We start from the raw sequence: 23,942 nt of genomic DNA, 5'->3' as shown, positions 1-23,942 counted from the left end.
TTTCGGCGCCCCCCCCCCCGCGCGCCCAACCGCCGCCTCCCTGACGGCGACAAGTTCCCGCTCTTCTCGCTCAAACCGAAGGTCGCCCGTTCAGTGGCCGCCGTGCGGCTGACGAGCGTGGAGCGCAGCCAATCCACAGCCGCAGAGGAGGCCCGGCCGCTCTCGCCGCCGCCCAATCGCGGGGCTCGGAGGCGGGGCCTCTCCGGGCGCGAGGGAAGGAACACAACAAAACCCCGCCGAGTTTCTCAGGGGGAGGGGCGGGGCTTCCTCGGGAGGGCGGGCCTTGGCTGCATGCGCCGGCCAATGGGCGCCGAGCGGGGCGGGGCGGCGCTTCCAGAGAGTTCCTCTCGAGGAAGGAAGCGGTCGGAGCGGCGGAGGGTGAGTGAGGCGGGGGGGGGCGGGGGGCTCCTCGGACGCCTGGGTCCTTTCCCCTCTTCTTCCTCGCCACGCCCCTCCTTCCCCGGACGCCTGGGTCCTCTGGTGGGGGGGGGGGGGCGCCTCGGACGCCTGGGTTCCCCTCCTGCCCTCACCCACAGCCTTCTAAGGCCCTGGCGGGCTATATTGACGTCTCTCTCTATTGATTGTGTCTCTTTATTTCACAAAATGTACACAGTGCTAGAGTGTAAAACAACAGCCCTCAAATCGGATTACAGAAATATAAATAAATCAAGGAAAATATACGATGGTACTTTGAAACATACGAAAAGTCAAAATATTAAAACAGATTTTAAGGATCTGGTTGGGCTTTCTAAACAAGAATGTATTTAGCATTTAAAAAATGTATTTCTAATGTATTTTTAAAGAAAGGGGGGTTTTTTGTTTCTGTTTTCTTTTTTAACTCGGTTTTTATTGCCTTCGTTATTGTGTTCTTGCTGTTTAATCTTTGTGAAGTTTATTTTGTTGTGCCTTTTTAATTCTTAATTTCTTACTGTATAAGCTGCTTTTAAATATTTCACTGCGGGAGGCTGAGGATTTAGGGGGCAAAAACGCAGGCGAGGCTCTTCTGGTGGTGGCCCCTTGGAGGCTCCCACTCATGTGTGATTTTTCCTTCTTCATTCGAGGTGTTGAATAAACTTCCTTTATCAGCTGATGAGAAACTAGGGCCCAGGAAATCTCCTGTAAATGCCATAATAAACTTTGTTCAGTCTTTAAGCTGGAGCTGCAAAAATCTTGCCTTGATTTCCGCTGCAACTTTGGCTACTTTTGAGGAGTCCTAGTTGGAGAGAGAAGGTCACACACAGAAAGCAAACAAGACATCCTGTTGTTGTCCCTGGCTTCCTTTCCTCTCCCAGACTCCTCCTCACTTGCCTCTGGAAGGGAGCCCAGCTGACCTCAGGGGGACTTGCTCCCAGCTCAGGGCGCACAGGATTGCAGCCTGGGACCTTCTTGGGGGAGTATGCTCAGCATAGGGCTACGAGCCATGATGTTTCAGCAGCATATTTTTAAAATGACTTGTTGCAGATAAAGCTGAAGCAAAATAGGCTCTGCCCGTGGGCAGCGTACAACTTCCTGTCTCTGCTTTAATTGTGTTGTTCCTCCATGCATCTTGCTTGGGCTTGGACTAGATGACCCTTGGCTTCCCTTCCAATTCTATGATTCTGTTGCTGAAGTAACCTTAACACTGTTAACGGAGAAATCTGAGGGCTCCCTTGGACAAAAAACAAGGACACCAGCCAGGAAGAGCAGAGCAGCCAGTCGGCTTGGTCTTGATTGAAGACGGTCGCGACAGGACTCCCACCTGCCACCAGGTGGAACAAGATGGAAGCCCCAAACAAAAGAGAACCCACACTTTTATTAGCTGCTAATCCCTATGCTACACCCCCCCAAACTACATCACTCATACATCATGGTTACATCATGAAAGGGGAGGTCTGGTGGCAGGAATCTGAGCATCCTGGACCCTGCCCCATGGTTCCCCTTGCCCTCCACCAAACACCCATCAAGTGGAACAAAAGAGATATTTACATTTCCCTGTTTCCCAGCCAAGTTCATCACACTCTTGTCTTCATCGTTACCTGTCTGGCACTCAGGTATCAGGATGCCGGGGATTATCCCTCAGGCAGAGGGGCTGCTGAGTAGCTGAGCTCACTGGTCTAGATGAATTTCTGAAGTTTTCCCAGTGAGCCAGTACAGAGATATAGTGGTACCTCGGGTTACATACGCTTCAGGCTACATACACTTCAGGTTACAGACTCCGCTAACCCAGAAATAGTGCTTCAGGTTAAGAACTTTGCTTCAGGATAAGAACAGAAATCGGGCTCCGGCGGTGTGGCGGCAGCAGGAGGTCCCATTAGCTAAAGTGGTGCTTCAGGTTAAGAACAGTTGCAGGTTAAGAACGGACCTCCGGAACGAATTAAGTACTTAACCCGAGGTACCACTGTACATTGATCAGGGAATTCTTACATTTGGTATTGTGCAGCAGAGGCCCTTTGAATAGGCAGGAAGAAACTGTGATGAAGTGTTTTGTGGGGACAAATCACAAAAGTCACAAAAGTGATGGTGCTGATTCTGGTAGTGGGCTGCATGTGCATGAGATCTGCTGGAGGGGCAGCCCCCCCCCCCGAACCTATACATGAATTCCTGCAACAACACACTGTCACTCTTTTTACACCAGTTTTCCAAGGATGATTCAGGTTCCTTTTCAGCCTTGACCCTCTCCATGGCGGGCCAAAAAAGACACTCCCGGATCCAAAGTCAGTTGGGAGCGATGCTTCTGAATCCCAGTTGCTGGAAACCACAGGAGGGAAGCGGGCTGTTGTGCCCGGATCCTGCTTGCCCGTTTCCCACACAGCTGGTGGACATCCCAGGAAGCTGCGTGGTGGAAGACTCAGGACAGATGAAAGGAAGCCCTCATTCACACAGCATGTATCAAACTGTGGAACTGGCTCCTGCAGGTGGCAGTGAGGACTACCAACTTGGGAGGCTTTGAGAGAGAATTATACAAATTCATGAGAGCAGGTATTTATGGCTAGTAGCCGTGATGGCTGTGCTCTGCCTCCTGAATAAGAGCTGCTGGGAACTGCAGGAGTGGGGGGGGGATGACCCACTTGTGGGGTTCCCACAATGAGCATCAGGTTGGCCACTCTGGTTAGCCCCCTCCAGCAGCCAGGCTCTCCTTGTGTCCTTAGGGAACCTCCAGTTCCAGAGGCAGTCTATCTTGGTTCCTAGATTCTTTGGGCTATTTGGCCACTGTGAGAACAGGAGGCTGGACTCAATGGGTCATTGGCCTGATCCAGCAGGCTCTTTGAGTGCTCTTGTCCTCTGTAAACTTGGCCCAGCCTCTGCGCAGATGCAGTATTTGAGGAAGGGACGCGGCTTTGTGGCAGAGCATCTGAGAGTCTGGGGTTCAGTTCCTGCTGGCGTCTCCAGGTGGGGCTCTGAAAGCAGCCTTGGAAAGAGCCACTGCTGCCAGCAAGTGTAGACAGTCCTGGTCTGGGTGAGCCAGCGGTCTGACTCAGTATAAGTCAGCTTCCTTATTTGTTGGGGTGCAGCTGAGGTGTCACTTGCCAGCCCTGATCCTGTTGCTGTAGGGTGCTGACTGAGCCAACAGGATGCAGCCTGGCTGGGAGGGGGAGGGTTGTCCTGGGAGTCTTGCTCTCCTGCTTGCTCGCTCTGTCTCGACTTGAGCAAGAACTGAAGCTGACTGCACCAGATTGCAGCAGCTGATGGAACTTCTGAGGAAATCTACTGCACCTGCTCCTTTACAAAATGGGGCAACCCAAGGCACATTTCCTAGAATTGTAGAAGAGTCAGAAGGGACCTTCAGAGTCATCTAGTCCAACCCAGTGCAGGAATCATCTGGCAAGGGGCCACCCAGCAAGCAGTTGTGCAAGGAAAACCAACCACAGGCACCCCTACCTGGCCCTCCATCGCACAGCCGTGCCCAGAGCTGGTTCCAGGGATGCAGGGAGGTGCTGCTGGCACCTCAGGCGCTCACACCGCAGCCACAGTCTCCGCGTGCCGTGCTGGTCACGCTTGTGGGAGCCTGTGGTGGCGCCTGGGCTCTTTCCGGGTGCAGCTGCAAGCGCCCAGAGAACCTGTTTGGCTGGATGCCGGCCGGGATAGGAGCAGAAGCCACTCTGGGCTGGGGCAGCTCCACAAACCTGCCCTAGAAAGCTGTTTCTGCTCCCAGCCGCTGAGAGGCTCCTGCTCTGCTGAACATGAGGCAGTGCATTCCTATTTAAATCGACCATTTATTCAGAACCATGAGGACTGGAATCTGGCTTTATTTTAAGGGGGAGGACTCTAGCTGAGTGCAGTGTTAAAAATTAGCCAGGTGCATTTTGTCACTGGTCCAGTGGTGACCACGTGGAGATCTCTGGATGTCAGGCTGGCGACTGGGGAAAGCAAAATGTCACTTAGAGAAGGATCTGAAATACTTCCCTTGAAGGTGGAATTTGTCTTTATTCTGGATTGCTTTATTTGATGTTTTAATGTGCTGTAAACTGCTTTGAGATTTGTTCTTCAAAATATAAAGCGGTATAGAAATAACAACAACAATAAATTTTCTTGAAAAAAGGCACCAAGACATTCCATTCTGGTGACCGTAACCCAGGTTTAAGGTGCCTTTTGGCGATTATATGTTTGAGTTTCTAATGCTGGCTGAGTGGTGGGGCACCTGCTTGGCATGCAGAAGGTCCCGGGGTCAGCCGCCAGCAGCATCTCCAGGCAGGGCTGATTCCTGGTCTGAAACCCTGGAGAGCTGCTGCCAGTCCGGGTAGGCGATACCAAGAGCAGCTTCGGGTGGATGGGGACATAGGAGGTGGCCTCATACTGAGCCAGGCCGTTGGCCCTTCTAGCTCAGGATTGCCTGCCCTGACTGGCAGCAGCGGCTCTCCAGGGTTTCAGACCAGGATTCAGCCCTCCATGGAGATGCCATTTGGGACTGAAGCTGCCTGGCTGCCTGCGACCTTTTCTCCCAACTGGAGGGTGGAGCGGATGGCCGGCTCTCCTGCCCAGTCCTTGGGTTTCCCCAGAGTGAGATAGCCTGGCCTCTTTTGGCCGAGAGTGCAAAGGTCAAGGCCAGGAGAGCTCCTCCCACGTTTCCTTTGAGGCCTGCTTTGAACCAGGCGCTGAACATGTAGAGAATTCCTTTGAATGTAAGAGCCTGGCTGCTGCTGGATCAGGCCAAAGGGGGAGGCCTCTAGCCCAGCCTCCTGTTCTCACGGTGGCCGACCAGCTGCCCCTTATGGGACGCCTGCAAGCAGGGTCCAAGAGCAACTCTCCCAGCACCTGGGATTCAGGAGCCTGGCTGCCTCTCCGCTCTGGAGGCAGAGCATGGCCAGGGGGACCAGCCGCCCTCCACAGCCCTCTCCTCCAGTCTTCCCGGTTGGTGCCCTGGCTGCCTCCTGCAGGAGGGAGTTCCACGGTTGAATTCTGTGCTGCATGAAGAAGTCCTCCTTTTTCTCTGTCCTTTATCCTCCATGTTCAGCTTCCCTGGGTGCCCACCACTTCTGGTGTCGTGAGAGGGAGAAAACCTTTTCTCCAGGCACGGGGCAGAGTTTGCCTCTGCCTGCTTTTCTCTCTCTGCTTTCTTCATGCCGTGCATAATCTTATAAACTTGCAGCATGTCGTCTGTCCTGTCGGAGTTGTTTTAGCTCATTTGCGAGTGGAGCGTGGAAGGCGGACAGGGTGTTGCGTTTGGTTGAAAGGCTTTCCGGAACAAGGCTTTAAAGTGCTGAAGTTGAAAAGCTTTAAGGAACAAACAAACCCCTGCCTTGCATTTGCGTTGCCTTTGTTGTGGGGCAGGATCAGACCCTGAAATCTGCCGCCCCAAAGCTTTTCCTTGCCGACTCCCCTGTGCGCTGCTTCCAGTGTGGGGCAGCGTTTTTTGCCCACGAAGGAGCCTCAGGCCGGCCAGGTGGGGCAGCCCTGCACGCCCAGCTTTGCCTGGCAGATCAAAGGCCCAGCGTGGCCTCTGTGCGCCTCAGAAGTGGCTCTCTGAGTCCTTGGCTTCTTGCTTGTTCAGGGTAATCTGGGAAGAAGAGTTTTTCCCAGGCTCCCTCCCCGTCTGGGATGCGGCTTGGCTTTTCTTGCTAAGCATTACATGTGGACTCCTGGCAGCCCTCCCATTCATGGGATCATAGACTTGTAGCGTTGGAAGGGGTCCCATGGGGCATCTAGTCCAACCCCTGCATTTGCTCACCTGGAATCTCAGGAAGTTCCCTTAGACCGTATCATCTTACACTGGCCGGCAGCAGTGGCTCCCCAGAGTTATGGAAGCAGGACGCTCCCAGCCCTACTCAGAGATGCCTGCTCTGCCCATTGAGCTGTGGTGCTCCTTCCCCAAACCTCACCCAGGCAGGCCAGGATAAGTGAATGGGCTTGCAGCCCTGTTCACGTATTTATTTAAGAGATTTCTTACCCGCCCTTCACTGTAAGGTCCCAGGACGGGTTTCAGTGACATAATCATTCCGCTAAAAACAAGAGAGGTAGGGCAGTTTGTGGAAAGAAATGCAAGGACTCTGAGCAAAAACAACAAGGCAGGAGGGCTGAGCCCCACACAGAAGGGCTGTCCCAGGGCAGGTGCACAGGTGTGTCTGCCACCCATGGCGGGACCTGACTCAGGGTGGTGCCAGGCGCATCTCTGTGGGGTGAGAGGGTCACCGCTTAGGGGCAGCGACAGAGAAGGCCCCCGACCATCATTCCCTCCACTTCTGCAGCTGACCGAATGGCCAAAAGGCCCCCCCCCCGACTTACAGCGGGGCCCCAAGTGACTTGCCCAGTTTTCTGCCCTCCGGCAGGACCATACTAAGCAGCCCCTGTTGCTTGGCACAAAAACCGCTTCCGTCTTCTTGAGTGCCCTAGGAACCCAAGAAGAGCCTCCTGGATCAGGCCACCTCCCATCTGTTCCAGCATCCTGTTCTCACAGTGGCGGAACAGTTCCACAAGCAGGATTCGAGAACAAGACCCCTCTCCCCGGTTGCGGTTTCCAGCAACTGGTGCTCAGAAGCCTTGCTGCCTCCGACGGTGGAGGCGGACCATAGCCATTGTGGCTAGTAGCCCCTGAGTCCGAAGCCCTGGAGAGCTGCTGCCAGCCAGGGCGGACATTACTCAGCTGAATGGACCAGTGCTTTGACTGGGTAACCTCCGTGTTGGATGATCTCCAGCCCCTTCTTCTGTCAGCTGAGTTGACGTTTAGCATTCCTTCAACAGTGGAACAGCCTACTCTCCTCTTTTGGAGGCTTTTTAAATCGAGATTAATCAGGGATCCTTTAGCTGTGGTTCCTGCAGTGCAGCGGGGGTTGGACTAGATGACCCTTGGATGCCTCCCAGCTCCACAGCTCTATGCTTCCATCAGCGCTGGACAGCATCTGTGGCCCTCCAGGACTTGTGGGGACGACACTGTCACGGCTGAGCCTGGCTGCTGGGAGTTGGGAGTCCAGCAGCCCCTGGAGGGGGCGGCACCCAAGTTTGCCAGAGGGCTTTGCAGAGTGAGGCCCTTCTCCTCTTGCAACCAGTGGCCCCTCGGCTCCTCTAGGGCGCTGACTCAGTGCTGCCAAAAGAGCTGAGGGAAGCAGGGCACCCAGAGACCCTCCTCCAGCTGTTTGGAGGAGCTTTGGGCAGAGAAGAGGGGCAGCCCCTTGGCCCTCCGGCAGCCCACATGAACCACAGTCCTCTGCCTGTGTGTGCTTCCAAGGGCTGGAGCGTGGCCCTTTGGGGCAGGCCCATCGTCATTTAAATTGATTTGATTTAAATCATATCCACCCTGCTGAGCCGGATGGGCCCGTGGTCTGATCCAGTCGAAGGCAGCATCCTCTGTTCCTAGATGGACCAATCGGTCTGACTCTGCCTGAGGAAGATGCCCTTTTTCCCAGATGAGGACTAGAATCTTACTTTATTTCCAGGGGAAGAGAGTGACAGGCGGCCCTGGCCAAAGTGTGCCACGGGCGGGTGGGGCCAGGCTGCTTCGTTAGCAAGTGGCAATTAAGGCCTTAAAGGAGGGCTTGGTGCGCTGGGTTGCGCAGCGGACGGAGAGGAAAGTAGGGCAGGGGAATCTTGCTTGGTCTGGGCTTTTTTTTGGTGCTGCTGCAGCTCCCGTCCCACGCCCTCCGGGGCTCAAGAGGCATTCACGCTCGCCCTGTGAGGCGGGCCAGGTAATCAGCACCTTTGGGATCTGACGCACTCAGCCCCGCCACGCCCTCCTGCTTCCTCCAACCGGTCCGTCTGCACAGGGAAGAGCGAGAGGAGGAGGCGGAGGCACTCTTAATTGGGAAGCCGCAGCAGCAGGGCACTGGCAGCCCCACCTGCCTGACAGGTGTCTGTTTGGGGGAAGAGGGCCAGCGAGACTCTCTGGGAGCCAGCCCAGCCATTAAAGGGGCCGCTTCTCCTTTTACTGGCCTCTTCCCTCTTGGATCTTTTGGCAGCCAGCATCTTGGGGCTTTCTCAAGAACTGCTTCTGTTTTCCTGAATGACCCCCAGGTCCTCTCTCTAGGGCAGAGGCTCTCTCTGGGCTTGGACGGGTGAGCCAGGGGGACTTGACGCTGCCGGACGCTGACCGCTGAACTGCCTCAAGGAAGATGGTGAAGGAAACCGGGTACTACGATGTGCTGGGGGTCAAGCCCTGCGCCACGATGGAGGAGATCAAGCGCGCTTACCGGCGCCTGGCGCTGAGGTACCACCCAGACAAGAACCCCAGTGAGGGGGACAGGGTAGGTGCCGGGGGCTGGGCTGGGCTGGGCGGGCTGGACTACATGACCCTTGGGGGTCCCTTCCGGCTCTCCCGTCCTCTGACTCAACACCTTCTCTCCCCCCCCCAGTTCAAGCAGATTTCCCAGGCCTACGAGGTGCTGTCGGACCCCCACAAGAGGTCGATGTACGACCGCGGGGGGGAGCGGGCCATGAAGGAAGGCGGCAGGGGCGGCTTCGGGCCCCCCATGGACATCTTTGACCTGTTTTTCGGAGGCGGGCCCCGCACCCACGGTCCCCGCGTGGAGAGGAGAGGTACTTGGGGGCGGGGGGGGCTGGCCTGGCCGGGGGGGGGGCGTTTGCTTCCTCTGGGAGACAGGCTCTTGCTGAGAAGGCTGTACTTGGAGGAGCAGAGTCCGGCTCCATTGCCATTTATTTATTGAACCTTCTACTTTCCTGCTCAGGAAGTTCTCACCCAGACACCTTCTTTGAGTTCTAAATTTATTTGCTATTTTTAAGCGTTTTGAATAATCTTTGGTGTCACCTTGAGACGGTTGTATAAGAATGAATCCTGAAAATGGAAAAACAGAAATGAATCTTGTGGCCACCTGCCCTTTGGGAAGGCGGTTTGTGGTTCACGGGCCATAAGGGAGAAGTGGGGTGTGGGGACGGGCCCCCCACTGAGGGATGGCAGCAGCACCCTGAAACTTGGCTGCTTGGTAGTTCGGAGGGAGGGGAATCCTTCTAAGCCAGGCGTGGGGGGCCCCAAAGGCACGCTTCCCACCCCTTCACCACTGACCTGTTCCACATCGATATTTTAGTGTGGCAGCCCCTGCTCTGTGGAACCCCCTGCCTGTTGATGTCAGGCAGGCACCTGCCAAAAAACCACATTTGTTTAGACAAACCTGTATCCAGGCACGTAGAACGTTGGTGTATGCTTGTTTTTAGTTTATTCCTGATTTTAATTTTAAATGTTTCAAATGGTTGTTTTTGCTGATAAATTTTATTCCTCTCTTTGTAAACCTCCTGAGGCTTTTCTTTGTGTTCAAATTTTGTGAAATAGATGCAGTGCCTCCCCGTGGGCCCCGCTAGCTGCTTGGGCTGGTGGCAGTTGGACTCCAACAACGTCTTGGAGTTCCGCAGATCCTCCATCCCTGGCCAGAACAAATCCCTGAGAGCTGATGATCTGCTCTGGCCTTCCTGAGGTCCATTGACACGGATAGGCTCACTGAGGCCCATTGATCCCAAGGGTGCAACTCAGTTGGACCCCTGCCGTCACAGAGCAAGGAGGGGATGTGTTGCTGTGCTTGTTTCCGACTGAATTGTTGTTGTAATGGATGTATGTTTTTGCATGGTGCGTAGAATCAGGCCGCCCAGCCCAACCCCTTGCAGTGCAGGAATCACAACCATAGCCGTCAACATTTCTCTTTTTTTAAGGGAAATTCCCTTATTCCAAATAGGATTCCTCGCAAGAAAAGGGGAAACTTGACAGCTATGATCACAACTAAATACCCACGTGGCGTATGCTGCTGGAGAGAGGCTTTGAAAGATCTGAAAAGACGTTTAGGAACGCCTTTATATTATTACTAAATGTATTCCTATTCTGCCTGGGATTCAAGGCGGCTTCTGACATTTAACAACATCATTCTAGAATACAGAGTAATAAAAGCAAGCAATAGTTAGAACACAGAGAGAACCAGTCATTAAGCTGCAGCGATTTGCCCAGCGGATCTGCATCGCCTGCCCCAAAGGCCTGTCTGGACAGGAAGGTCTCAGCCTCTGGCGGCAGGATAACAAAGAGGGAGCCAGTTTCGCTTCTCTCCGGAGGGAACTCCACAGTAGTCATAATGAGGATAAACACCAGTCCCTTGATTTCAGTGGGTCTCCTCTGAGTAGGCCTTGGTGGCTGGATGTAACCCGGAGGGTGGGGGGCTGTGCTGGTGCCCCCTTTAGACTGGCCGAGGCTGTCCTTCTGGTCCTCCTCTTCCTTCCAGGGTGAAGGGTGTGACTCTCCTCCTCTTCCCCCCCATCCAAGCTCCCAGTAATTGCATCCTGTTCCCTTTAGATCTCTGAGAAGGCTTTGCCGGCTGCCTAATTGCCCTGAGTAACCCTCTCAGAAATGCTGCCTTCCTGCCAACAGGGAGCTTTGCAGCTTCAGGACGGCTGCCATGTGGCCCTGGGGACTTCTCAGCAGCCTACAGGTGGGGGCATTGGATGGACAAAGAGGGGGTGATATCGCATAGCCCCCTCTGCTGATCTATACAGGCCCCTCTGTGAGAGCCAGACTTGCTGAGAGTGTCAGACCTGGGTGGGACCTGGGTTCAAATCCTCCCCATCAATCCTCAAGCGCTCACTGGGTGTGACCTTGGGATAGTCTCAGCCCTGGCCTCGCTCACAGGGTTGTTGCTGTGGGGATTAAATGAGATGGGGCAGAGCCATGCTGTTATAATATTTATTTATATCCCACTGAGGGTGACTCAAGGCTGCTTACAGCTAAAATAGGAACAGCTAAAAGCATTGAGGGGTGGGAAGCAATAATTTAAAAAAAACCAATTAAACATTTAGACATATAAATAAAATACCTGATCTGTTAAAACATACGGATCATTACAATAAAAGTATACAAGCCACCTGGAGCTCCTGGGAGCAAAAAGTGGGACAAACATGCCAATAAATGAATCAATCAGTCCTGGTGGAAATTCCCTAGAGGGTAAGACCCAAAGCTGTGGATTCAAATGACAAGCAAAGAGATTCCGACTGATCACCAGGAAGAACTTTCTGAGAGTGCAAGCTGTTCCACAGTAGAAAGGACTTTCTCAGAAGGTGGGGGACTCTTCTGCCTTGCAGGTTTTAAAGCAGAGGTTAGGTGGCCACCTCTCAGTGATTCTTAAGTTTATTTACTTTATTTCATAAAATTTACACACCATTTGATTGTTAAAAGCCTTTGATTGTTAAGTGACTTAAAACAGTAAAATCAAGAAAAAAACTACCACCCTACTTTAAAACAGACAAAAGTTAAAATACTGAAACAGAATAAAATTAACTCAACTTTCATTCTAGGAACAACTGTTTAGAAATTGGTGCCTGAGTTTTGAGTTTTCCTCCTCCCTCTCTGTCCCTTTTCCCTTGCGTGTCGTGGTGGGTTTTCTTTCCAAACAAGACTGTCAGCCTGCAAGGAGGAATGGTCTTGCTTTGATCGTATGTCAGCCACTCTGGGAGCCTTTGGGGATGAAGAGCAGGACGCAAAAGGCCCCAAATAAACAAACGGTAGCTCCTTGGTGAACAGCAAGAGGTTTCTGATGCTTTGGCCCCCTTGTTTCAGGGAAGACGGCCGTCCACCAGCTGTCGGTGACCTTGGAGGACCTGTACAATGGCGCCACGCGGAAACTCTCCCTGCAGAAGTCCGTCATCTGCAAGAGCTGCAACGGTGAGCGAGGAGGGGGCAGGAGTGTGTGGCGGGGGCTCCTTTGGGTGATGGAACTCACTCCCGCAGGGGGCGGTGAGGATCGTCAAGGTGGACGGCTTTAAAAGAGGATTAGAAGACAAATTCACAGAAGAGGAGAGGGCTTCAAGGGCCACTGGTCAGAGGCAGCAATGATTCTGAATCCCAGGGGCTGGGAGCGGCAGGAAGGGAGACTTGCTTTTGTCCTCAGGTCCTGCTTAGGAGTTTCCCATTAGGGCACCTGGTGGGGACGGGATGTTGACTTCATCCGGCAGCCAGGCTCTTCTTAGAGTTTTGTAGAGCCTCCAGGTCCAGAGGCAGTCTATCTGGATTCCTAGCTTCTTAGGGCCATTTGGCTGCTGAGAAGGGCCCCCTTGGGCCTGATCCAGCTGCGGGGCTCTCCTTCTTGAGACTGTCAGATCAGGGACGGCTTCCTCCCACGCCAAGCCCTTTCTCTTTCCTTCCCAGGCCGTGGAAGCCGGGAAGGGCTGGACACGCGTTGCCCCAAGTGCCACGGCTCTGGCGTGGAGGTCATCGTCCACCAGCTGGGGCCCAACATGGTCCACCACATCCAGACGATGTGCTCGCAGTGCAAGGGCCAGGGGGAGTGGCTGAGGGCGCTGGACCGCTGCCTGGCCTGCAACGGCAGGAAGGTCATCCGAGAGAAGAAGATCCTCAACGTCCACCTGGACAAAGGTGAGTGAACCCCGCAAGGTCTTCTGCGCAGGGCTGGCAGGGGCAGGGCAGGGGGAGAGCCTCTCCGCCCAGCAGTGGCACCGAGGGGCAAATTGGGGGGTCAGCTTGTTCCTGGGGGTTTGTTGTATCACTCTTGATGCCAGGAAGTGAGAAGCTGGCCTGCACCTTTGGGGATTGTGCATGGTCTGCCAGGATGGAAAGGGAGCAGAATTAATAGGGTCTAAAGAGATTTGGTTACAGTGGTGCCTCGCAAGACGAAAAGAATCCGTTCTGTGATTCTCTCCGTCTAGCAGTTTTTTCGTCTTGCAAAGCAAGCCCATTGAAGGATTAGCGCTATTAGCGGCTTTTAGCGGCTTATCTGCTGATCGGTTCAGCTGATAAGCGGCTTAGCGGCTTAGAAAAAGGAGGGGAGGAAAAAAAACAGCAGGAACTCGCAAGACATTGTCGTCTTGCGAAGCAAGCCCATAGGAAATTCGTTTTGCGAAGCACCTCCAAAACGGAAAACTCTTTCGTCTAGCGAGTTTTCCTTCTTGCGAGGCATTCGTCTTGCGGGGCACCACTGTACAAGAAAAACCCGCTTTCCTTTTAAGCAGAAAATGGAGCCACATTTGGCCCATCAGAAAAGCGAGGCCTCCCAAACTTTGTTTGTTTGTTGGGTTTCTATCACACCTTTCCTCCAAGGAGCTCCAGGTGGCAGACACAGGTCTCCCTCTCCTCCGTTAACCCCCACAACAGCCCTGCAAGGCAGGCTAGGCTGGGAGCAGGTGACGGGCCCAAAGGCAGCCCCTGGAAGCTTGGTGGCCGGGTCGGGATTCGAACCCTAATCTCTCCCAGGTCCTGGTCTGACCTCTAGTCGCTGGGCCACCACTTTTTCTCTCAAAATGGCTTCACCAACCAAAACGTCACAAAACTGCAGCAAGCTTCTGAAGTTTTTTTTTAATGATGTTTTAATTGAATTTTGTTCTCCAGAACTCTTTGTCAGGCAGAATTAGGGGGTGGGGAGGGAAGAGCATAAGAGCTCATGGAAGGACAGAGCTTTGGCTGGATTTTTGTGTAGGCTTGGCTCCACGTGGGGAGGGGGGGTGGCTGGCTGAATCAGTCCCTCCCAAGCCCTGCAGAAGCCTGGCTGCCTCTGCCTGGGGATGAAGTCTCCATCTGGTCACACCCACGCCTGGCATAAAACCATCTCTGAGAAATGGAAGACTGACTTGCCACCCAGCCCTGAAATGCTGCTCAGAGAGCGGCCTCAAAAGCACACTTAAACGGGGAAGCTGCAGTTGTCTTTTCATTTATGGGAAGAGGCCTGTTTTATGAGATGCCATGCTCCCGGCCTTGATAAAACCCAAGCCCCCATTATTGATTGATTTTTTTAATAAGTCTGGCATACCTTCACCCAGAGATCATAGGGTGGTTTACATCATAGAAACACAAAATGCATAACATAAAAATTAAAGAATATCTTCCTACCAGCACTTTCAAAAGGCCATATAGGGTTTAATCAGCTGGAGACCTGGTTGAAGAGGAACGTTTTCACTTGGGGCCTAAAGGTTTATAAGGATTCGCCAGGGGAGCCTCCCTGGGGAGAGCATTCCACAAATGGGGAGCCACTGCAGAAAAGGCCCTGTTCTCGTTTTGCTGCCCTCCAGGCTTCTCATGGAGGAGGCACACAGAGAAGGGCCTCAGGTAACAATTGCAGGGTCCAGGCTGTTTCCTATGGGAAGAGGCGATCCCTGAGGCATTGCAGTCCTGAGCCATTTAAGGCTTTCTACATCAAAACCAGCTCTTTGAATTGGGCCTGGAAACTAATTGGCAGCTGATGCAGCCGGGCCAGGATTGGCGTTCTGTGCTCAAACCACTTTGCCTCCGTGAGCAACGTGGCCACTGAATTCTGCACCAGGTTCACAGTACAGTGTAAAAGCAGGCAAAATGTCCCAATCATTTTAAGTGTCTGTTTTGTAACAATGCCAAGAGCCCAGCAAGCCAGTGCAGAAGGAGACTGAGAGATAGAAGGCAGCCGGGTCAGCGGTGGTGGTGGTGGTTTTCTGGCATCCGTGCAGCTCTCTCCTCCCTCCTGCAGGGATGGCCGACCGGCAGAAGATCACTTTCCACCAGGAAGGCGACCAGATGCCCGGCTTTGAGCCTGGCGACGTGGTCATCATCCTGGACCAGAAGATGCACCCCATCTTCCAGCGCCAGGGCAGCGACCTCATCATCAAGAGGGAGGTGAGCTTGGTGGACGCCCTGTGCGGCTGCCGGCAGATCATCCACACCCTGGACAACAGGAAGCTGCTGGTCTCCTCGCGGCCAGGTGAGCGCAGGCGGGAAGAGGGGATCTGGGCCTGTGGGGAGAAGGAGCCACGTTTGCCCATGCGAGCGAAATGGAGAAATAGCCCTTTGCTTTAAGCAGGGCCTGGAATGCTGGGAGGGGGCTTCTGAGTCACAAAGGGGCTGCCAGGCTTCAGGAGGGAGGTGTTTGGCATCTGCCTGCCAAGCCTGTGGATTTCCTGCCCTGGCCTTGGCCCTCTGCATGCGCCCAAGGGAGGCTCTGAGAGGTGGAGAAGTTGGTGTCTGGCTCTTCCTCCAGGCCTGGGAACATCAGAGAGGAGGAGGAGGAGAGGCCTGCTGGATCCCACCTGCTCCAGCATCCTGACCAGATGCCCATTATGGGAAAGCCCTGGAGCAGGGCCTGAGAACAAGGGCTCTCTATCCCCTCCGGCCATTTCCAGCAACGGCTTTCCAGAAGCAGGGCTGCCTCTGACTCCTGGCGAGGAGCCATCAGGGGCCCTCTCCTCCTCCTCTGTGAATTTGTCCCATCCTCTTTTAAAGCCATCCAGGCTGGTGGCCGTTGCTGCCTCCTGTGGCAGGGAGTTCCAGAGTCACGTGAAGTGTAGTAATTATACTTGTCAGAGTAGTGCCAAAGTTGCCCCAGGTCGTTTGACCCTTTTTAATAGTTCTCTTTTTCTCTCCTAGAAAAGACTGCGCAAGATAGAGTTTAAAAATAACATGACTTTTACTTGGTATGCTGAAACATATTTACATGAATTGTGTGTGTGTGTGTGAATGTGGCTAATATTTACAGACTGATTCTGAGGCACAGAGCAGCATAACACAACACCTGCTGCTCTCACAGTTAAAGCTCCCTCTCGGAGCCTCTCCACCCCCTTGGTCATTTGGGAGGCCCTTTCCTGCCCCTTTCGCCAACTCTGCCCTCTCTGTGCCCCTCAGGGACCATCATCAAGCCTGGGGAGGCCAAGTGCATCCCCAACGAAGGCATGCCCATCTACCGAAATCCAACACAGAAGGGGAAGCTGATCATTCAGTTCCAGGTACTGGGGACACCGGGGGAGGGCAGGGGGGCATTCAGGCTTAATCCAGAGCGAGAGGGACAGGGAGCTGGGAGGGGGACTTGCTGCAAACCAGTCATCCACCATTCTTAATAGAATTGTAGTTGGGGTGGATCTATTCCAGTCCCTTTGCAACGCAGGGATCTTGTGCCCAACGTGGGGCTCAAACCCACAACCTTCAGATTAAGAGTCTCATGCTCTTCCCAGCTTATCGTTCCATATCCTCTAAGGAAGAGCTTTCAGAGGGAAAGACTGGGGAGGCGGATTCCCTGGAAAGGAGGTGGGCCCTCTTGCGTTGGAGATTTTTAAGCAGAGGTCTGTCAGGGATGCCTTGGCTGAGATTCCTGCACCCCTTGGGGTCCCCTCCAGCTCTCCCGTTCCCTGATTCCCCCCTCTCTTGCCCAGGTGAAGTTCCCGGACCCCGGCTGGCTGCCCCCTCACCAGCTGCGCCAGCTGCAGTCCTTCTTCCCTCCCCGCGAAGAGGTGATGGCCACAGAAGACACCGAGGAGGTGGAGCTGCGGGAGCTCTTCACGCAGTCCCACTTCCAGGAGAGGGGCTTCCACCACGAGGACGACTTTGAGGACCCCATGCGCCACAACGTCCAGTGCCACACGTCGTAGCGCCGCAGACTGAGCCCCGCGGGGCCTTGGGGGGGCTGGTGAGAGGCCTGGAGGAGCCCCCGTCACAGCGCCTGCCAGCCAGGACAGGCCAGCCCCACTCCTGCCCCTCCCTTTCCCTGCTGGATGTGCCTTCAGCCTGAGTTGAGGGGGGGCCTGGGGACCCCTCCTGGCAAAGGGCCCCTCCCTGGCCTCCGACGCCATGGACTTCGCCATCATTCCTGACCCTGTTGCCTTGTTTCCCCCGTTCCGGAAGGGGCAAACTCTGGACAGTTTTTCAAAGCGGTTGGTGAGCCCCAGAGCTCTCCAGGAGCCCCTAGGGGGTGTGGGGTGGTAGGGTAGCCTGGGGGTGGGGGTCTTTCCTTGGATGCTGGGCTAGGAGGCCAGAAATATCTGCTGTTTTCCCCCGGTTGGTGCAGCCACATAACTCCCTCCCTTCCAGGGCACCTGGAATTCAGAATCCCAGAGGGAAGGATGGGCTGCCGTCACTCCTGACTCTGCATCTGTTTGCCTCCTTGGCAGGTTTCTTTTGGTGCTGGGCCTTGGTGCGTAGAATGAGGGGCGTCTGCAGTGGGGGGGGGGCAGCAGGCCTTGTGGGTGACTCTGGGAAGAGGTTGGGGGCAAACCGTGCCCAGTCTCCTTTGCTTTCTGAACCTGTTTGGAGACACCATTTGCACCCTTCTCTGGGGGTTTGGCGCTCCGTTTTCATCGCAGGGCTGGGCTTCCCTGAAGGTGGCGGGGTCCCACTCTGGCCACTTCTGGGCCCCCCAAAGAGTCATGCCCTCCTCCTCCCACCTGCTGCCGTCCTGCAGAGGGTTGGCACCTCCCTGCCCAGTCACCAAACGGAAGCAGGTGAGGGTCAGTTTGGCAGTGGCCGAACCCCACATCCCCCCTGGGCTGGGACTCCTTACTGAGGCTGCTCCAGCCCCCAAACCTTGCCCCCCACTCCGGCTCCTGGACTGGCTGGAGCGGACCCCCCTTTTGGGGAGAAACGACTATTCCCCGTGGGATAATTTTGTGGGTTTCCTTACTCCGAATAACGTGTGTGTAATTTCAAGCACCCGAAAGGTCTCAGGATGGCGGCTCATCCTTGCCACCGTCCTGGGAGGCAAGAGACTCCATTTTACATGCGGGTAACTGAGGCTGGGGAGAAAAGGCTCTGCAGAAGGCTTAGGCTGCATGTATGTGAGGGGGAAGGCGGATTTGGGGGTCTGTGCCCCCATGATTGGAAGAGGCTGGGGGCAAAGGGGTGGGGATCACGCAGGGCTTCTGGAATATCTCGCTGAATGGGGAGCGATAGAGCGTAGGTTGGGTGCTGAGGGTCTAAATCCGTAGGCAAGCAGCTCATCAGGAAATCGGAACTACCTGAAAGCAAGTTAGGTCTGTATCTCAGTCTTTCTTTCTGTGTCCTGTCGTAGAATAAAGAGCCAAGATGGATATTCACAGTGTGGTGAGTGAGGAGTTTCAGAAAGCCTGGTTTGGCCCAGCCGGGCAGGGGGATCCCACCCCAAAAAACTGGGACAGGGCAGCTCCGAAGGGACAGTTTTTGTCAGCAGGGGATGAAAAGCTTTATGTTCTCCCTCTGCCTGCATTGAAGAGGGCTGGACTGGATGACCCTTGGGGTTCCCTCCAGCTCTACAATTCTGTGATTCTTCTCCCCCACCTTGGTTCTCCTAACTCTCGGACCTCCCACCGCTCACTTTCGGTCTTATTTTTAAGCACATTAATTGAGAAAGGGCTCCTGGCTGTGCTCTGCCGTCAGAGCTGGAGGCAGCGATGCTTCTCAAGAACTCCAGCTGCTGTAAACCTCTGGGGAAGAAAGGGACATCGTGCGCGGGTCCTGCTTGCAGAGTTTGAGGATCCTGGACTAGATCCAGCAGGGATCTCACGTTCTTATGCTTCTGTGTGGCAGCAGATGCCAGGAGAAGCAATATGGCCAGAGGCGTGGCTTGCCTGGCCCCCTAATCCTTGGGGTGGGGGCTTGCCCCATGCAGTAGCAGTGAGGTCTCAAAGGGCAAGGAACCCGACATCTCTGGGGATACCGGCCAGCCTCAGCAAATGGAGCCGCACTCCTGCCTTGAGTCCTGCTCAGAAAAACAGGGCAGCCCCGGGAAGCCCAAAGGCAGATGGGTATTCCCAGGGGGAGAGGGGACCCCGGAGAAGCCCAGCGACCCCAGCCTGCCTGCCTGCCTGCCTGTGATGGCCCTGCAGTGCCAGCCGGGGCCTCCAGAGGGCAGTGTTGGCTCAGCAAAGATCCTGGTTGGCTTGCAGGTGCTTTGGGAAGGAAGAGGCTGCTGGCCAGGAACAGTCCGGCTTCGCTTCTGCTCCAGGAAGATGGAGGCGGCTTTTCTGCTACCCCGGAGGAGACATCACAACCAATGGGTTGCATTGACCAGAAAGGCGGTTCCAGCGGAACACTGGGAAGGGTTTTCTGAGAGCAGGAGCTGTGCTCCCCCTGAAGGTGGTGGTCTCCTTCCTCAGAGGGCTCTAAAAGAGGCTTCAGCTGCGTTTCCTGCATTGCAGGGGGTTGAGCTGGATGACCCTTGGGGGCCCCTCCCAACTCCTGTGGTTCCCCAACCTGGTGCCCTCTGGGAGTTGCTGGGCTGCAGCTGGTCAGGGGTGGTGGCAGCGGCAGTCTGGCAGCATCCGAAGGGCACCGGGATGGAGAAGGCCGCTTTGCCCGCATTTGCATTCTAGAACATGGGGGGGGCAAAGCGGGGGGGGGCTTTTCTTGGGAACTGTCTGAGCTGCTAATTCTCTGGCTGGCGGGTAGCAGGAAGAAGCCCATTTGCACTTGGGGGGGGGGCGAGGTGGAAGGCAGTTGTTTCTGGTCTGAGCCCGAGGCAGGGCCAGGCTCGGAGCAAGCGGGGTTTAGCTCTTCCTCCATCGGCTTATAGATGGAGCCCAGAATAACTAAGGAGATAGTACAAGAATACTTGGCTAGTTTAGATGTATTCAAGTCCCCAGGGCCAGATGAACTGCATCCAAGAGTATTAAAAGAACTGGCAAATGTGATCTCAGAACCACTGGCAGTCATCTTTGAGAATTCCTGGAGAACAGGCGAAGTCCCGGCAGACTGGAGGAGGGCAAATGTTGTCCCTATTTTCAAAAAGGGGAAAAGAGAGGACCCAAATAATTACCGCCCAGTCAGTCTGACATCAATACCAGGGAAGATTCTGGAGCAGATCATTAAGAAAACAGTCTGTGAGCACCTAGAAAGGAATGCTGTGATCACCAATAGTCAGCATGGATTTCTGAAAAATAAGTCATGTCAGACTAACCTGATCTCGTTTTTTGACAGAATTACAAGCCTGTTAGATGAAGGGAATGCAGTGGATGTAGCCTACCTTGATTTCAGTAAGGCATTTGACAAGGTGCCCCATGATATTCTTGTAAAGAAGCTGGTAAAATGCGGTCTTGACTATGCTACCACTCAGTGGATTTGTAACTGGCTGACTGACCGAACCCAAAGGGTGCTCATCAATGGTTCCTCTTCATCCTGGAGAAGAGTGACTAGTGGGGTGCCACAGGGTTCTGTCTTGGGCCCGGTCTTATTCAACATCTTTATCAACGACTTGGATGATGGACTCAAGGGCATCCTGATCAAATTTGCAGATGACACCAAACTGGGAGGGGTGGCTAACACCCCAGAGGACAGGATCACACTTCAAAACGACCTTGACAGATTAGAAAACTGGGCCAAAACAAACAAGATGAATTTTAACAGGGAGAAATGTAAAGTATTGCACTTGGGCAAAAAAAATGAGAGGCACAAATACAAGATGGTTGACACCTGGCTTGAGAGCAGTACATGTGAAAAGGATCTAGGAGTCTTGGTTGACCACAAACTTGACATGAGCCAACAGTGTGACGCGGCAGCTAAAAAAGCCAATGCAATTCTGGGCCTCATCAATAGGAGTATAGCATCTAGATCAAGGGACGTAATAGTGCCACTGTATTCTGCTCTGGTCAGACCTCACCTGGAGTACTGTGTCCAGTTCTGGGCACCACAATTCAAGAAGGACACTGACAAACTGGAACGTGTCCAGAGGAGGGCAACCAAAATGGTCAAAGGCCTGGAAACGATGCCTTATGAGGAACGGCTAAGGGAGCTGGGCATGTTTAGCCTGGAGAAGAGGAGGTTAAGGGGTGATATGATAGCCATGTTCAAATATATAAAAGGATGTCACATAGAGGAGGGAGAAAGGTTGTTTTCTGCTGCTCCAGAGAAGCGGACACGGAGCAATGGAGCCAAACTACAAGAAGGAAGATTCCACCTCAACATGAGGAAGAACTTCCTGACAGTAAGAGCTGTTCGACAGTGGAATTTGCTGCCAAGGAGTGTGGTGGAGTCTCCTACTTTGGAGGTCTTTAAGCAGAGGCTTGACAACCATATGTCAGGAGTGCTCTGATGGTGTTTCCTGCTTGGCAGGGGGTTGGACTCGATGGCCCTTGTGGTCTCTTCCAACTCTATGATTCTATGATTCTATGATTCTATTCTATATTCCGGGTCTAATACCCAGCAGCAGACCCCGCACCTTGGCGCGCATGTTCCGTAACATCTGGGCTGGCCTACGGGTGACGTCAGAGCGCCGCTTGCTGGCGAGGCACTCTTTGCATGCGCAGAGGCGAATTGTTACCAGGTGGAGAGGAGTTGGCGCCCCTTGCAGCAAAAACGGCAGCGGGCCCGCCACGCCCTCGGAGCTGAGGACCGGAGAAACGAGACAGAAAAGTCTCTGCGGCCGACCTTTAGACGGCCCATTGGAGAAAAGCGGTGAGCCCTTGAATTGCAGGAAGATAGATCGATCCTGCCGTGTGCGTGAATGGGCTTACCAATGCCAAGAATTCTGTGTTATCAACCACCACTGGACTCTGCACGCCACCCCCCAGTAAATTGTCGCTGCTGCTAAGGCAACGGCCACTTTTTTGTTCTGTTTCCCCCCTTTCCTTTCCTTCTCACCTGTTCTTCCCCTCCTCCGCCGTTGAGGAAGAAGGTTGCATTGCAGGGGGGTGAGCTAGATGACCCCCGGATCCCAATGTCTTCCGTGAACTCCCAGGGAGAGACTCTTTGAGGCCAGGGCAGCTCCTTTCACAATAAACGGCGTCGCCTTCAAGGTGCCACAGGACTCTTTGCTGCTGCTGCTATGCGCAGGTGGGGCGGGGAGGTCGGGGGTCGGTTCTGTGATCCTTGCCAAGCGATGGCGACCAGCAGCCGGGGAGGGGAGGGGGGTTAACAAGCGGAGGCGCCCCCCGCAGGTAACCCGGGACAAGCCTGGGCCAGCAGCCCTGTTCCGAGAAGCGCGGGAGCGGGGACCCCCGGCCTGGGGCTGCAGCGGGCGGGGGCGTCGGGGTGGGGAGAGGAGGGAGAAGCCGCAGCTGCCCCGGGGGAACTTCAGGCTGCTCAGCCGCTGGCCAGCTTCCCCGGGCCGGCGTGGCTTCCGCGGGCGGCTGTCATTTCGCATCGGGGCCGCTTGGGAAGAGGGCGCTGCGGTCTCCTCATTCGGGCATCATCGGAAGGTCGGGCAGCCTCGCGAGGGCCCGACTACGTGCCTCCAGGGAGCCCACGACCCTGGGAGGGAACGACCCCGCGGGCACCACATTGGAGACCCCGGACAGGCGGGAGATCGGTGTGCCTGCGCAAAGGAAAGCAGCAACCTGCCTCTTTCATGCCCCTCCGACACTCCTCCCCCCCCCGACAATGTATTTGGGGGGCATGGAAAGGTTTCAGGCAGGGGCTTCGGAAGAACAAAGGCAGCCCCTTAATTTGGGGGGCACACCTGACTGCCTCTTGCTGCCTCCCTCCCTGACAGGCCATCCATCTCTTTCAGAAGTGGGGGGCGGGCGGGGGTCGCAGCTGCTCTGCCTCGCAGCCCCCGAGTCAGGGGCGAGCCGGGTATTCAGAGCCCGGGCGACCCTCTTCGGTGGCCTCTGACCTGCCCGGGCGCCTGAATGGGGCGGGGGGGGTTGGCATTCCCACCGCACGGAGACAAAAGAGGGGCTGAGGGAGGTCGCTCTTTGTCTTGGGGGATGAAAGGGCGCCCGGGGAGGGGAGGGGGCTTGCCGAGACCCTCGCTTTCTCTGCCGGCCTGGACTTGCTCAAAGGAGACAGGGAAAGAGAAGGATTATTTGGACGGGGCTTGTTGGGAAGCGTTTTCTTCTCCTGCGCCCCGTCTGCGCCCTCCCTTGAAAGCGCTCTGGTCCCACTTTCAGCAGGCATGGCGGCTCTGCTGTCCCGTCCCCCGATTTTGGGGAACTGTAGTTCGGGGCGCTTAGAGATTCCCCCATTGCGCAAGACTGCGCTGCAATGCCCAGCGTTCCCTCGGACGAGGGTCTGGTTTAGAAGCTGCTCTGGGAATTGTAGTGGCAGCAGGAACAGGGTAATCCTAAAGCTTCTCAACAGCACTCTGAACGAACTACAACTCCCAGGATTCTTCTGGGGTAGCCCTGCCTGCTTTTAAGCAGTATGAAGCCGCCTTCTTGACGGTGGGACCCACTCCTGGTCTCGTCCGCTGGAGCCTTTCTTCGCGTGCTGGGGAGGGAAGGTCTCCCCATCAAAAGAGGATCAAACCCATTCCTTGCTGGGGGGCGGCGCCTCTGGCTGTGGGTGTCTCAGGAGCCCCCCCCCTGCCCTGCCCTGCCCTTGCATTAAGCAAAGCTAGCGGCCCATCCATCTCCCTATTCTCAGCTGCCACAGTGGCCTCGGTGCCCCCGAGCCCAAACCACATTTTCAGGGGGAAATGTACCCAGAGAAAGAGCAGGCAGGCAAGCAGCCCCCCCCCCTTGTACCTCTGCAAACGGCCATGGGGTGGGGGGTGGGGGAGGAGAAAGCAGGACATGAGAGAAAGCGGAATATTCTCTTGCACAGACCCAGAAAGGGAATCTGCTGCCTGAAATTAACCTGCCTGACATATTTTACTTCTCAGTGTTTCAATGCACAGGTAAATCCCGGAAAATTCCTAGGTAGAAGCAAAGAATCCAAGCCGGTTAAGCAGGAAATTGTTCTTGACAAAAGGCTCGATTATTTTGGGGTGAGGTTGTTTGTTTTGGGTCACTTAACCCTGAGAATGGGGATGTGTGTCTATGGCAGATCAGAGATAAAAAAATACATCACACAAGAGGAGTCCCTCTGCTGGAATAGGCCAAAGGGGCCCCTCTAGTCCAGTCTCCTCTTCTCTCAGTGTTCACATATACCTAGGATAGACTGCCTCTGGACC

At 54.8% G+C, this 23,942-nt stretch overlaps 1 protein-coding gene and 1 long non-coding RNA gene across 2 annotated transcripts; both read left to right on the top strand.

Moving 5' to 3' along the window:
• The first annotated feature begins 280 nt into the window (after positions 1–280).
• Positions 281–18,167, top strand: LOC308576225 (dnaJ homolog subfamily A member 1-like). Its single transcript, XM_081175376.1, has 8 exons — positions 281–378; positions 8,435–8,651; positions 8,760–8,943; positions 11,951–12,055; positions 12,539–12,766; positions 14,844–15,074; positions 15,992–16,092; positions 16,516–18,167. Exons 2-8 carry the CDS (start codon positions 8,520–8,522, stop codon positions 16,729–16,731), a joined length of 1,197 nt encoding a protein of 398 aa, XP_081031502.1. The 5' UTR covers positions 281–378; positions 8,435–8,519; the 3' UTR covers positions 16,732–18,167.
• A 3,301-nt stretch (positions 18,168–21,468) lies between these two features.
• LOC308575047 lies at positions 21,469–21,846 on the top strand. The gene is made up of 2 exons (XR_014002692.1): positions 21,469–21,617; positions 21,744–21,846. It is a non-coding gene; the product is annotated as an uncharacterized lncRNA (long non-coding RNA).
• The last annotated feature ends 2,096 nt before the right edge of the window (positions 21,847–23,942 follow it).

This window comes from Podarcis bocagei (genome assembly GCF_964188305.1).
Source record: "Podarcis bocagei genome assembly, chromosome: 16".
NCBI classification, from domain to species: Eukaryota; Metazoa; Chordata; class Lepidosauria; order Squamata; family Lacertidae; genus Podarcis; species Podarcis bocagei.
Note: the sequence above shows the minus strand (reverse complement) of the source record. Positions and strands in the feature narration are given on the sequence as shown.

Bases quoted from the DNA above. Each gene is read 5' to 3' on its own strand.
- LOC308576225 (XM_081175376.1), top strand. From the start codon at position 8,520: ATGGTGAAGGAAACCGGGTACTACGATGTGCTGGGGGTCAAGCCCTGC. The intron at 8,944-11,950 runs GTACTTGGGGGC...CCCTTGTTTCAG, and splicing joins TCCCCGCGTGGAGAGGAGAG to GGAAGACGGCCGTCCACCAG. The intron at 12,056-12,538 runs GTGAGCGAGGAG...TTTCCTTCCCAG, and splicing joins CATCTGCAAGAGCTGCAACG to GCCGTGGAAGCCGGGAAGGG.